General features: G+C 38.6%; 2 protein-coding genes across 3 annotated transcripts in view; both read right to left on the bottom strand.

Annotated features, from left to right (window-relative positions):
- The window catches only part of LOC306870239 (mucosa-associated lymphoid tissue lymphoma translocation protein 1-like), a 1,002,100-nt gene that overhangs the window by 230,234 nt on the left and 757,157 nt on the right, over nucleotides 1-14,709 (bottom strand). The window lies entirely within an intron of this gene.
- LOC306870373 (protein FAM163B-like) lies at nucleotides 689-1,317 on the bottom strand (the record flags this gene model as incomplete). Its single annotated transcript, XM_079417604.1, has 2 exons — nucleotides 689-1,141; nucleotides 1,225-1,317. The coding sequence occupies 2 exons, from the start codon at nucleotides 1,315-1,317 to the stop codon at nucleotides 689-691; spliced, it is 546 nt and encodes a 181-aa protein (XP_079273730.1).

Here is a 14,709-nt window from a genome sequence, read left to right as displayed (position 1 = left end):
TTAATATAAAGGAATTTTCCTTATTGATTTTGACAGGCGTTTAATTTGTATTTTGAATTATGAATTGCATTTTTAGTTTTTGGGTTAAAAGATGCAGTGCATAATAAGGTTATTATAGTCAAAGAAAACTAAAACTGAAACCAAAACCATAAAAAAAACATTATTTGAAATACAATAATATATATATATATATATATATATATATATATATATATATATATATATATATATATATATATATATATATATATATATATATATATATATATATATTTCAGCTAATTACCAAGACAAAAATTCTCATTTTGATTTAGTTTAACTTGATGTACTAAACTAAAAGTAAAAATGAAATAAAAATAATAAATTTACATTTATTCATTTGGCAGACACTTTTATCCAAAGCGACTTACAATTGAGGAATGCAACAAGCGATTTACCGTAAAATGGCAATAAACATCAGAAGTGCCTGTTATACAAGGAATGAAAATGGAAAATATAAAAATGAAAACAACAGCAATAAAGACTGTAATAGTATCTCAATGATACTACAATCACACTGGTGCATGGCTATCCTTCTGAATATGTGAATGAATGAATGAATGAATGAATGAAGATGATGTATAAAGCATTGGGTACAGAAAACAGCATAATGAAAGTGAATCAGAATACTTCAGGTGAATCTGAGGTGCTACACATCGGTGCTGATGCTGTGATGCGTCAGCACTTCCTGCATGGTGACAGAGCGGATGAGGTTGAGTTTGTGGAAGCTGGGTGTCTCCATTGGCAGGTCTAATTCCTCCTGCTGTAGAGTCCTGTAGCTGATCCTGCCACCTCCGTTACGCAGCCCCTCCTGTGGGCTCATGTATAACGGTAGATACCCCGAGCAGGACGGGCAGAAAGTGTACGAGCGGGGCGGCCTGTAGGGCGCTCGCGGGATGTACTGAGGATAACTGACTGGTCCGTTGGCCTCAAAAGTCTCTGCAGTCATTAGCAGCTGATTGGAGGATGTGTATTCAGGGAAATGTTGGAGACTCAGCAGACTCTCAGATGGACTCGGTTGGCGCAGTGGATTTGGCGATGCCTTGGCAACATCAGCCTCCTCCTCCCCCTCCTCCGACTCGTCTCTTTTACCGCAGTAATACTAATGAGCAGAGTGAGACGTCACAGTCAATATTTATAGAAGAGGGAGTTACTTATGAGACTATAGCAGAAGAGCAGATTTACCTGCAGCCTACAGTAACACAGAACTGTGACAATAGTTAGCAAGATGACGGCAGCCAGAATTCCGCCTGTGATGACCACTGTGCCGGCTGTCATTCGAAATCCTCTCCATCAACAAACTAAGCAAGCCATAAAGACAAAAAACAGAGATACCATGAGAATGAATGTTTATGATGCAAAAAATATTGCCTTGCATTTCACAGAGACTGACATATTGTATATAATGTACAGTGAAATGTTTATATAGGATTCAGCATTAGTGGTTGACCCATTTGGCTTTTTGATAAGGCCAAAACACACTACCATTCGAAGGTTTGGAGTCAGTTTTTTTATTTTAAGAAACTCATACTTTTATTTAGCAAGGATGCATTAAATTGGTCAAAGGTGACAGTAAAGACATTTATATTGTTACGAAAGATTTCAATTTCAAATAAATGCTGCTCTTTTGAACTTTCTATTCATCAAAGGAATCTGAAAAAATATTTATATAAAAGAAACCTAAAACAATTAAATATAAATATTCTACAAAAATATTAAGCAGCACAGCTGTCTTCAACATTGATAAGAAATATTTTTCCCCACCAAATCAACGCATTTCAATATATTCCAAATCAACAGCTTTACATCACAGGAATAAATTACATTTTAAAAAGAACAAAAGAAAACACATTATTTCAAATTGTAATAATATTTTCACAGTATTTCCGTTTTTGCTGTATTTTTGATCAAATATGTGCATCTTTGGTTAACATAAGAGACACATATAGTTATATATATATATATAGTACATATACACTAATATAATTTAAACAAAGAAAATTATAATCTCCCAAATATCTGGTCAAATATCAGCAATATATTGGTCTTGTACCACTCATGCCCTCTGTTAAATAATAGCTATTGTTGAAGTTACATGTACATCTGATGCCTATTTCATGCTCTTTGATCACAAATACAGTAATTATGGAACTGTATTCAAGCATATGCCACAGCAGTTGAATAATAAATGGATCAGTGATGCATTAAATGATTTTCCATAAACCGCACATTTGCACAATTTTAACAGGATGTCTAAGGAATGATGGCATGTAACAGTCCATAAAGCTCAGGTTATTCAGTCATAATTAGCCACAAATCAGTGTCAGTAGTCAGTGTTGTTTACTATAGTCCTGTCTCTGTCTATGTGAAATGCTAATGAAGGTGCAACTAGACACAAGTGAATCAGAAAGGGCCGCTCAATAAGACTTTTAGATTTTGTGATGAGAGTATTTGGTCTTACCTCAGGCCAGAGACTCATTCAAGCCCACATAAGTTACCCATTTGCACAAATCACTTGGAAAGCTTTATATAACCAAATCTAAGGGTCATATTCAGCAACAACACAAACTACATGTATGATGTACTTTAACAATATTATAACAATAACAATATTATAACAGACTTACGTTTAAAAAAAGAGTCAATACTGAGATTTAACAGATTAAATCTGGTCTACTATAAATTATTGATAACTTTTTAGTGTTCTAACTTATTTATCATTTTTAAAGTATTAAATGGGCTATCATATTGTAAATAAATAGGCTAAGGAATTTTCTGAAAATACAGTTCTCTGTGACGATATTCATACAAGCGACCCACAATAACAGTATTATTAATATAATAATTACTAAATTTTTGTAATGATATAAATACAGTTTAAACTGCATTGCCTCAGATGAAGTTTTGTATACTCACATTATGGTATGTACAGAACATAGGGCACGTGTCCAAAGCATCCGGCGAACGTAACAAACTACCCACAAAATCACTTTCACGAAGTCACATCTCCAGACGGAATGAAATTCCTATAATAAATAGATCAGACAAAAAGATCACTGAACAGACAGGCGATGCTAAGAGCTGAACTTCATGAGCACTGAGAGAGAGCTGTGAGGAGAAGAGCGTCCGCTGGAGTCACGTACGTCCCTCAACCTCTCCCCACTGAACACACACTCATTCAGTCCTGTACTGGAAGTCAAGTCCTCGATTCCACTGACATTTTGACTAAATGTGTGTATTTTATGTGGTAGGCTAAATAATTTTAGAGATGGCAAATATGAATTTGAATCTTCATCTGACAGCTGCACTGGATTATGTAAGTATTATTTGAATTTTAAGTTAAGTATTAGTGGGCAAAATCTCTTTAAGATATAGCTACTTTTTACTTTAAAATTTTTGCAATATAATTTTATTCAGAAGCCCTCTTAAGATCTAGTTTTGACAGTAGCAAACACTGTTATCATAAGCTCTAGGTGTTATTACTATGATGATTCTAGCATGATTCAAGCTGTCTTTCAGGCGCAAAGTGTGAAAAATATAGTCAAATTTTTTTTGTGACCTAAGTGACCTAAAAAGAAGATTATTTCTCCAAGATGCGCAGCTACTTCCTCTTTCTGTCAAACACACACACACACACACACACACACACACACACACACACACACACACACACACACACACACACACACACACTCACAAACATTCACTCATACTTTTAGTCCCACTTTAAACTCTTTCTTCCTGTTCCTCCTGTTGGAAAACTTTGAGTGCTGCTAAGAAGAGATAGTTGGAAAAGTGGAGAAAACCATGTTTCAGTATATGAATTATTAAACCTTCAAATATTAAAGGAGGCTGAGATTCCAGTGTATTGGACAGAAACGATCATGATAAATTTATGAGTAAGATGCAGTGTAAGGCAAGGTTATTTTTCTCTTTTTCCTCTGTCAAAAGCTGCTCTCAGAATTCCCATCGGAGCATCCATGCCTTTCTGTCCACTGGAATATTTGGGGTAAAAGGTTGACAAAACTGACTGCATTAATACAGGTTACACAGAGTGTGTAATTTTGCATGTAAAAAGACACAAATGTTTATTTCAATTCAATGTTTATATGTTGTATGACAAATACCAGTGTATGGAAGACAAAATTCGGCTGATATTACAAATGGGACATCTTTCACAGCCCGATTGATCAGACACCGTAACGGATGTTAGAATGTCAGTGTCTCAGTCTCAATGCAGTCAAAACTAAAGCTTGTTCTTCAGTGCATGTCAAGCTGATTGAATTAACTATGAGACAGAGGGAAGCCTAGGGCCCAACTGCTCAGAGAAACACAGTCAGAATGAGACTCAAGTTACATGAAAAGTAGAGAAAAGCAGTTGAGATAATGAATAATAATGCTGCTGAAAAATAAAATTTCTCCACGTAGGTTTGTCAAGGGCTTCATATATGTAGGGAATCAGCGGTAGTTAATACATTTCATTAATGTAAACAAGATAATATATACTCTGTATTTACATACTGTATATTCAGAGGACCTGTCATGTGCTCAATGTCTTTTGTGATTATGCGAAAAGTGTGGCATGCTACTTATTCTCACTTACATCATTTTCATTGTCATTAATGAAATGCTGACATCAAGAAAAACTGTTGTAAGGATCTGTGCTTGATGACTGAAACATTTCATTAAATAATTTTATGCCTAGTGAGCTTCAGGACATCCTTCAGGAAGAAATACAGCGAGAGAATTTTGAAACATGATGTGCTTTCTTGGTAAAACTGAGTAATGTCATTTGCTCTGGCAGCTGAACAAATTCTGTGGGACAGGGATTATGCGGTCCATTCATTTTGACTGCCCCACAAGAACACAAATGGACAGAGAAAGGTATTTTTGCAGCTTCACTATGCAAATGTGTTAGAAGACAAAGTGCATGTATATTTGATGAGGAACAAGGCAGCCTTGTCACATTTCGGTGTGAGAGACAGAGCTTGAAGTGCAGTGAAGAAGAACCGACCTCCAGCCACACTGAAAATAATTCAGCATGTCTGCAGACACAGAGATTTTGAATCTTCCTGTAATTCCAAAATTCATGTATTGATTTAAATACTGGGCCTAACTGTAATCTTAGTGCAACTCAATTCTTTAGCACTTGATACTGTGACAGTGTAATAAATGGTCAGGTGTTAACTCATACTGTTTAAGGCCATGCCCGTCCTGGATGGCCACTGCCCCGAGGAATTTACTTCATCATGAATCATCCCAAAAACACACACCTGCCTGTAACACTGAAGACCTTGATTAAACAGTTCAGATAAAGTTGCAATGTAATTCGAACAATTGAGTCTTTAGCCATTTTCAAAAATCTTTTTTCGTGAGCACCTGACCAATTAATACTAGCACACCTATTCTATTCTATTCTATTCTATTCTATTCTATTCTATTCTATTCTATTCTATTCTATTAAAAAACAAAACAAAAAACCTAGCTACGTGTACTGTGCTACTCCTCACAGAACTTGTATGGTTGCTCTTTCGTTGGTCTGATTGCTTCTGTTGTTCTCCTCATTTGTAAGTCACTTTGGATAAAAGCATCTGCTTAATGATTAAATGTAAATGTAGTTGAAGAGGGTTGGAGTTTAATTTATGGGCTAAAAGAACAGAAAACTGTACTGTAAACATGCACTGATGTTTCAGGTGACATGGCAAACATATACTGATGTTACAGCCGTTACAATGTGTAATTTTGGTCCCTGTATATTTTACATTGTATGTTTTTCATATCTTTGCATTGTTTGCATGCATAAACACATAATAATAATAATAATAATAATTAAACCTAATAATATTTTCTGTGCCCACCTTGTTACACTTGTGGGGTTCCTGGTCAAAAATGAACGGCCTACAAAAAAGTGAGTATAAATTTGCTATGCTGTGTAGACCTTATGTAGCTCCACCCCTTTTCAGGATTGTGGTTGTTGTCTTCAGTCTTCTGTTTGTATTTCCACAGCTACCGCTAGCTTTAAAATCTTCCCGGTCTACTGACATTTGTTATGACAAACACTTCAAAAGACAGCATTTTTAAAGATAGCTGCAGGCTTCTTTCTCTGGAGCATTAGGTCTAAACTAACGGTACTACCAAATATTGGTAACCTAATTTTTTTGGTGAATATTGCCAAAACTGTCCATAAATGCTTTTTCACTCAAAAACTGAGATGCATAAGCTCAGATCAGTCAGGGCTATGACCGGTCAATTTCAAAAAAGAAAAACAAAACCTATGCTAACTGAAAGAAAACAAGTTTGAATTGAAAAGATAGAATACAAGATGTAGTGATAATCTAGCATAATAAGAGATCTACAAGCAAAGGCTGGTTATATTTGACCGGGAACATTAGGATTTTTAGCACAGCACAAAAAATCTAGAAAATGCTTTTTGCCTCATATGCATAATTATTGGATTTTATGTTATTGTTAAATTAGCCTAAATGTGACTCATAAGGCTCATAAACATTAGCCCATAGTTCCTGTAGCTACAGTATGATACTGAGATGGGAGAAGAGAGGAGGAGAGTGAAACTGAGCACACCTTTACCATTATTCCACATGAGGGACAATTTACTGAAGTATTTTTCATATCTGTAAGAAGCATAAGAGCCATCTTTTATTTATTGCGTCAGAAACACTGCAGGTATAGAATAATTTGCTGAAAAAAGCACTCATGGCTTTTCATCTCATCTCAGAGATCAGATCATCCATCAACCTTACAGTATTACTTAAAACATCTCTTAATGCTCAGTAGGTCCGGATGAGTTTCTATAAATGACATTGAGACAGGGGCATAGTGTCTGGGTATGCAGGGCATATGGGCCCAGGCTGATTGGGGGCCCGCTGAGGGGGACCTTTTAATGAAAACAAGGAAACGTATTCCTTGTGGCCACAATATATTGTCTGCATGTCATGTGCAGGTAATTGCAATTTTTTTGTGTGAATTTGTTATATTGCTGCTGTAGAACTGTATAATGTTTTTTAACTATGTGCAAAGAGTGCATTGCCATGGCCAAATAAAATAATAAAATAATAAATAAATGTGTGAGGTTGGTAGCTACCTTGTTGAAAAGACTGTATAACAACTGAATCACATCTAACTAGCTCCAGCAACACCTGCACCGTTTTAATTCTCTTTCTTTCATTTTAATTCTCTTTTGTCGAAAGATTATCAAAAGTAGTCATTTTTTCCATTCAGAATACACAAACCTTTAAATTAAATACCAAGGACATTGCAGATGAATTTGCCGAAAGAAAGGCCCAGAGTTAAATTAAACGCATTTATTGTTTGTATTTCATGATAAAATAGACTAAATTTTAAGGATACTATAAGTGTTATCTTGAAAGTAACAAAATGCTTATTGTGATGATTTTGTTGCTGGCATGCTATAAATAAGGAATAGGCTTGAAACGTTAAATATCATATACAAGCATTTATACGTCAATAAAACAGCTTGTGAATAGTCATGTAATGTGATTTATTTAGAAAAGACAACAATAAGGAGCGTTGGAGCCCACATTAACCTATAACCATTTACTTACAATGTTTTTGCATATGGGCCTGGGGCTGACTTGCTACGCCACTATTTTGAAATTGAGATAGTTATACTCAGGCAGTTAAGGTCACAGTTATAATAGGACAGTAAAAAGACATTTCTACTGACTCTGAAAAACACCATATTAAAGATACCCAGGGTTTCTGATCACCTGCATGAACATGCCATAGTCCTGCTGCAGGGAGGCATGAGGACTGCAGATGTGGCCAGCAATAAACTGCAATGTCTGTAGCGTAGGACGCCTAAGTCTTACAGGTAGACAGGAAAGACAGTTACAATTAGTTGCAATTACATACCACTCGTAACCATGTGTACCCAGAAATGTCCAAGTGTCATGGTGGAAGTGTGAGGAAACATCTCACCGTGAGAACTGACACATCTCAGATACCAGATGACAAAATAACATTGCTCTTTGGCCATTTTGAATACAGCTTAGTCACATTAAGTTGTTCAGGAAAGGAAAAAAAAAGGACTGGTAGTCATGTTGTGAATTTTGTTATGTATCTTTAACTGAGCTCTGTCTTCTTTTGAATCTGGGTTACAGGCTCCAGTATCCCTCTTTCTCTCCGATTCATGGTCTCTTTATTCCCAGTGGCTTTTATGAGGCTTTCAAGATTCCAATAGGACACAAACCATAAATGTATCATAAAAGTAGTCTGTCTGAACCCTGGCCTTCCACTGCCATATGATAGTTTTGTGTAAGGAGCCACAATTTAAGTCGTTATTCACTGAAAATCTTGGCATCTGCTTTAGCTCTCAGTGGCACAGTTATATAAATTCATAAGAGGAGTACCGATGTCTGATTCATGAACGACACATTTGAGTCAGAACTTTTCAATAAATCTGTGGGTCTGATTCACATACATGGAAACAGTAACTGTTATCCAGCTTTAATGTTTCAAATAAATAAATACTTCGAACAACATGAGGTAAATAATGGCAGAATTGTTACAATCTGAGCGGCGTTGGCGCTTGTGGGGATCGCAATTGGATCAGTTGGAGGGAATGGAGACGGGCAAGTCCCTATCTCCTTCCCCACCCATCAGATTCGGCGGGGGAAGCCCGCTCGGCGGTCACTTCCCCCCGGGGCGTGGGCTCGGCGCTTCGCGTGTAATCCTCGGAGGAGGGTGAGTGTGAGAGCGCCGAGGCTCCGCCCCCTCAGTCGCCCCGGTATGAGGAGCTGTTGGAGGTGATGACTCGTGCTGTGGCCAAGTTATAAATTGACTGGCCGGCTGAAGAGCAAGCTGAGCTGCAGACAAGCAGACTGGATGAACACATTCTGCGAGTGAAGCGATCACCTCCAATACGGAGCCTGCCGGTCTTCCCCGATCTCCACACCGATGTATTGAGATCGTGGGCAAGACCTTTTTCTGCCCGCATCTTCATCCCCACCTCAGATTACTATGGTAATGTGGTGGGGTTGAAAGATTGTGGTTATAGAGCGATGCCTTGCGTGAGCAGACGCTCTCGAGCTATCTATCCCCCGATGCTGCATCGTCTCTAAAGGCTCCGTCCTTGCCCTCCAAGACGCTACGTCTTCGTCAGCACTGGTGGGCAAGGGGTACGAGCCTAAGAGTGGATGAGTGTGAGGCGATGATCTCCGATGACATCACGAAGCTCAGGCGAACCACTGATTTGGCTCTCCGCGCCACCAAGGAGATGGCAGCCCTGGTGGTAGCGGAGAGGCATCTGTGGTTGACCCTGTCCTACATCAGAGAGGACAGGGTTTTCCTCCTGGACGCCCCGCTTGCGCCTTCTGGCCTGTTCGGCGACGCTGTCGCTACTGTTATCGACAGGCATCAGGAGGCCCATACACAAGCGGTGGCGTTTCAGCGGTTCCTGCCTCGCCGCTCTTCAACTCGGGCGGCTGCTGGACGGGAGCAGCCCCAGCCACGTGATAGCTCCTCATACAGGGAGGCGCAAAAACCGACCGCTGTCACTCTTGCTCCCCCGAGTCGGAACCGAGGTAGTAAGTGATGCTCTGGGCTGGGGCCTTCGAAGCCGAAGATGGATCTGTGGGTCGTACTTCAGGCTAAGAAGTCCTCGGCCAAAAAGCCCTGACGCCCATAGCCCAGGGCTTATGAGGGCAGCCCCCTCTGGGCAAGAGCGGTGTTCACCGCAGTGCACGGTGCCCGTCTCTCTTCGGTGCCCTCAGGAGATCAGTCTGCCAACCCTGCCATATACGGTGTTCCAGGGCACAGCGATCTCCAGCCAGCACACATCTCAGTTTCTTCCGCCCGGAGACGTAGTGGAGCTGAGATGCTCGCCACCCCTTCGGGCCGTTCCCTGCCGGTGTGCCATTCCAGGGCACCGAACTAGCTGTTCTGATTACACTAGAGGCCAGTCTCGAGAGACTGATTCCCTTAGTAGACTATTTGGCAGCGTGGAAACTACTGCCAGATGTGTCTCTATGGGTCCTGCACACTGTAGAGAGAGGCTACAGAATCCAGTTTGGTTCTCCTCCGCCTCAATTCAATGGGATGTATCCCACACTGGTGGGTCCCGAGCAGGCTCTGGTAATGGAACGAGAAGTAGATACTCTCTTATGGAAGGCGGCCATCGAAGTAGCCTTCCTCACAAGAGAGTCTGGGTTCTACAGCCGGTATTTCATAGTTCCAGAGAAGAATGGAGGGTTGCGTCCTATTTTAGATCTGCATCACTTGAACCGTTCAGTCAGCAGACTGAAGTTCAAGATGCTCACAAACAGGTCGTGTCGCAGATCAGGTCCGAGGACTGGTTTGTCACGATCGATCTAAAATACGCATATTTCCGTGTCTCCATCCTTCCCACTCACAGGAAGTTCCTGAGGTTTGCTTCGGGGGCGAAGCTTACCAGTATCGGGTTCTTCCCTTCAGCCTAGCACTCTCACCCCGTACTTTTACGAAGTGTGTGGATGCCGCGTTAGCTCCGTTGCAGCTACAAGGCATCCGCATACTCAATTACATTGACAATTGGTTGATTCTCGCTCAATCAGAGCACATGGCGGCTCAACATCGAGAGGCGTTCCCCTAGCATTCTTGGACGCAGCAACCAGGGTTACATACGTAACCTGAGACGTTTTATCTTAAAATAAAAAAATATATATAATCAATAATTATGGATTACAAAATTATAATAGCCTATTTGAAAAAAAAATTGTTAGCTAATGCTAACTGGATAGCTAACTAGCTACCTGGTAATTTTTAAATATAAAATCTAAATATTTTGATTCAAACAGCTAGTTAGAATACATTTGATGGAAAAACAAAGGATTTGATGTTCAGAACAGAATAACTACAGTAATTGCCCATTGCCCTGGGGGCGTTTTACTCCACACACTATGTTTGAGAAAAAAATTATGTCATTCTGAAAATATAATTATATTTTTATTAAATAACACGTACTCCCTATCTACAGGCCCTACTGTTCTCATATCATATATAACTGTGATGTTCTACAAAACAAGAAACTTTAAAGCACTTTTTTTCTTACTGCTGAAAATTTGATCATTTACTGTGAAATCTGTTTTCTCTCCTTTACATCAACAGTGTAAGCTTCATGGTGAAAACTTCTACATCACTCTTGGCAACGTGGTCCATAGTTACAATAAAAATGTATCTTGACTTTAGCTTGTAGTTATTTTTGGAAAAACAGTAGGAGGGCGTTTTACCCCGTGGGGGCATTTTCTCCCGCTCTACCCTACAGTACACTACATGAACGTCTCGCATTCGTTCATGTTCCACTTGCTTTGTGGACAGTTTTAAATAATTAATATTCTTGACAAATGTATTTTTATAATGTTTTTTGTAATTGTGTATTTACTGGCACAGTTAATGTCATGTTTGCTTGCAGAGCTTCATTACCTGCATTTAGGTTAGTGACTATTGGTCATTGCCATGTGCCTTCACGCCAGACGATGGCGCCATCCTCCATAAATCCGCACCAGGCATTTATAGTCTAATATTGTGAAAAATTATAACAAGTTAAGAGAACTTGTAAAGAACAAGTAAAAAAACTGTTTTTTATTTAAATTTTTATAAGTTTAGGCTAAGTGATGTTTTATTAACAAATTTCGGAAGGAGCACATGCAGATAATTAACACGGCCAATTCATCATCAGTAATTACACCATCTATCCAACCAGCACGAGATAGAACCCCTATAAATGATCAAAGCAGTCTTACCTTCATCATCTCTAGTCATTCAGCATCCCGCCACCTCCCCGACTCCTCACCTTCAGCCCGTTCCTATCCTACCCCAGCACGGGGAGGATCATTCGGGGGGAACGCTCTGGGTCCGGGCCAAATGCTGAGCTCGGAGCACTCTCCCCGGACAGCACACCAAATACGCAAAACCTTTACTCAGTTTATTGTATGTAAGTGTGAAATCATGAAATTCCTGTGATTACAAAGATGAATTTTCCTGTCTACAGTGTCACATGATCCTTCAGAAATCCTTCTAATATACTGATTTGGTGCTCAGTAAACATTTGTTCTTATAATGATAACGTGCTGCTTTTTTGTGAAAACCATGATACCCCCCCCCCCCCCATTATTCTTTAATAAACAAAGTTCATAAGAACAGCGTTCATTTGAAATGTAACAATATAAAATCTACTGTCCCTTTTGATTCATTTGATGCATCATTACTGAATAAAATACATTCATGACCCCATTCTTTTGAAAGTGTAGGGTAATTATCAAAAGTCAGTTGCCATAACATTTATTTTCCTTAAATAGCTTAATAAAAACATACCAATAGATTCCCCTATATATAGGTTCAATATATCACTTTGTGTCACTGATCCATTAGAAAAAAGTGTCAAACACCAACTCCTCATTAAATGCCTCATAGAAGATACAAACTCTGTGAGCCATAGACGTGCATTACCATTAAGAGCAATAAGGAGCACAAGTGAAGGCCTGTCCCAACCTGCCCTAAGCCCCCTGCAGCCTTAACTTAGCTAGCATGTAAGAACAGGTCTCAGGGCCTGCCTGAGGTGAGAAGTAGTGGGTGCACAAGGGACTCCTCCCTCATCTCTTGCCATACGGCATATCTGTTATTACTATGCGTTCTGGCAGGCAGCTCACACTATCTTAACTGTTAATCATTCACACTATCCTGTCCACCCATCTCCTTATGCAAACCACCAGCAGACTCCATCTGCAGTGAATCATAACTGTTCCTGAAGGGTAAATCTAGCTCCTCAGTGATTTTGGCCGGTTCTAGACATTTCCTGGTTGATCAGAATGGCGTTTTGTCTGCAAAATTCAACCCAAATATTGTCATTATGACTCTGATGAAGGACATGTAAACACAAGTATAAGTGATAATCACTTGGATGTGAAGTTACCACCTTTGGGATTTGCTTGTGGAGTGTGAGGTAAATATTGACTTAAGGGACTGAATGGCTTGTCCTGCTCCTGGGCTCCACTCTTCCTCTGTGTGATTGTCTCATTTTGGCTGAGATAAGAGTCAACAGATCAGTAAATATATATACCAGCAGACCATTTTACATCATACGGACTGAGCACACAATGTAAACGGACATAAATCTGGCAATTGTGCTGCAAAAAAACCCTTCTCAATCAGTATGATTGTCTTTTTAAAAATATGTAAAACCTTAAAGCAATACTTCAAAAGGCCAGTAAGAACTTATACAAAATGCTTTCCCAAAATTATGTACCAAAAATCTGGGTCACATTTTATTTTAAGGTCCAATTCTTGCTATTAACAAACCATTAACTATGACTTTTGTCTCAGTAAACTCCTAATTTGCTGCTTATTAATAGTTAGTAACATAGTTGTTTAGCAGGATTAGGGATGTAGAATATGGTCATGCAGAATATGTGCTTTATATGTACTAATAAACAGCCAATATGTTAATAATAGGCATGCTAATAAGCAACTAGTTAATAGTGAGAATTGGTCCCTATATTAAAGTGATCCCAAAATCTGTATTATTATTATTATTATTATTATTACATTTCTGAAATACCTAAATCAATAGTTGGCAAATAAAAAAGCCAAATAATGCAAAAAATTATAAAATAAAATAAATAATAATTACAATTGTCATTTATAAAGAAAATATAAAAGAAGAATAATCCAACCTATATATCTCCAACCGATATATGTGCAGCCTACAAAACTAAGCCACATTATCACATGGCTGGCTATTTAACAGTAAAAAGTTTTTTTTTTTTTTTTTGCAGCATATGGAAACATAGAATGAAGGACTTGTGCAGTGATGGTGAAACTGGTCACTTGGTTTCGGTGTCTGACTTAGTGAACCAGTTTTTGCTAACAGACTCCTCATTCTGAGCCCATTTCATTCTGGTGAACTGAGACAGTTCTTAAGTAAACAAATTCCAAAACGATGTAGCATTTCGAGTCTTTACTTGGCATTTGGTGTCTTTTCTGGATCAGTATCGGACTCCTTTATATTATGTAGCTACTGTATGCATTGTATGTATGTGTACTTTTTAGTTTTTAGTTAAAATGTATCATTTCAAGTTTAATGTCATCCTAAATGTGATTGTTCATTCATTCAAAACCCAATTGATATACAGGGGAGCCTAAGGAGGACCCTGTTGATATAATTGTAAATAATAACCTTGGAAAGAGGCACAGATTCCCTCACCACTGGTACAGAATGGTGAACAAGCTGTACAGACCACTGTTGTGGACTTTTTCAAATCATTTTTGGAGCTTAACTTCCTTTATATGGACAATAACAGTGTGAACATTCTATAGTATCTCTTTTTGTGTTCTATGGAACGAAAACATATGGGTTTATAACAACATGAGGGTGAGAAAATGATGAATGACAGAAAGTTCTTTTTTTTTAATTTAGGGAAAAATCATTCCCCATCTGAAAAGCATAACTGTGTACAAAAGTATTTTCTCAGAGTGTGAAATACTTTGTGTTTTTTTTTTTTACTGTATGAAATTATTTATTTAATAATGTCTATGTTTAGCAAATCCCAAACAGATTGTCAGAAAATAACCACGTTATGAAACGTCTTTGCACAGTTACCCAAAATTTTCTCTCTCTCTCTTCTCTGTCTGTGAGTTAGAGGGGAAATCGATCCT

Source organism: Barbus barbus (genome assembly GCF_936440315.1).
Source record: "Barbus barbus genome assembly, chromosome: 5".
NCBI lineage: Eukaryota > Metazoa > Chordata > Actinopteri > Cypriniformes > Cyprinidae > Barbus > Barbus barbus.
The sequence above is the reverse complement of the archived record's forward strand: the minus strand, read 5'-3'. Positions and strand labels throughout refer to the sequence as shown.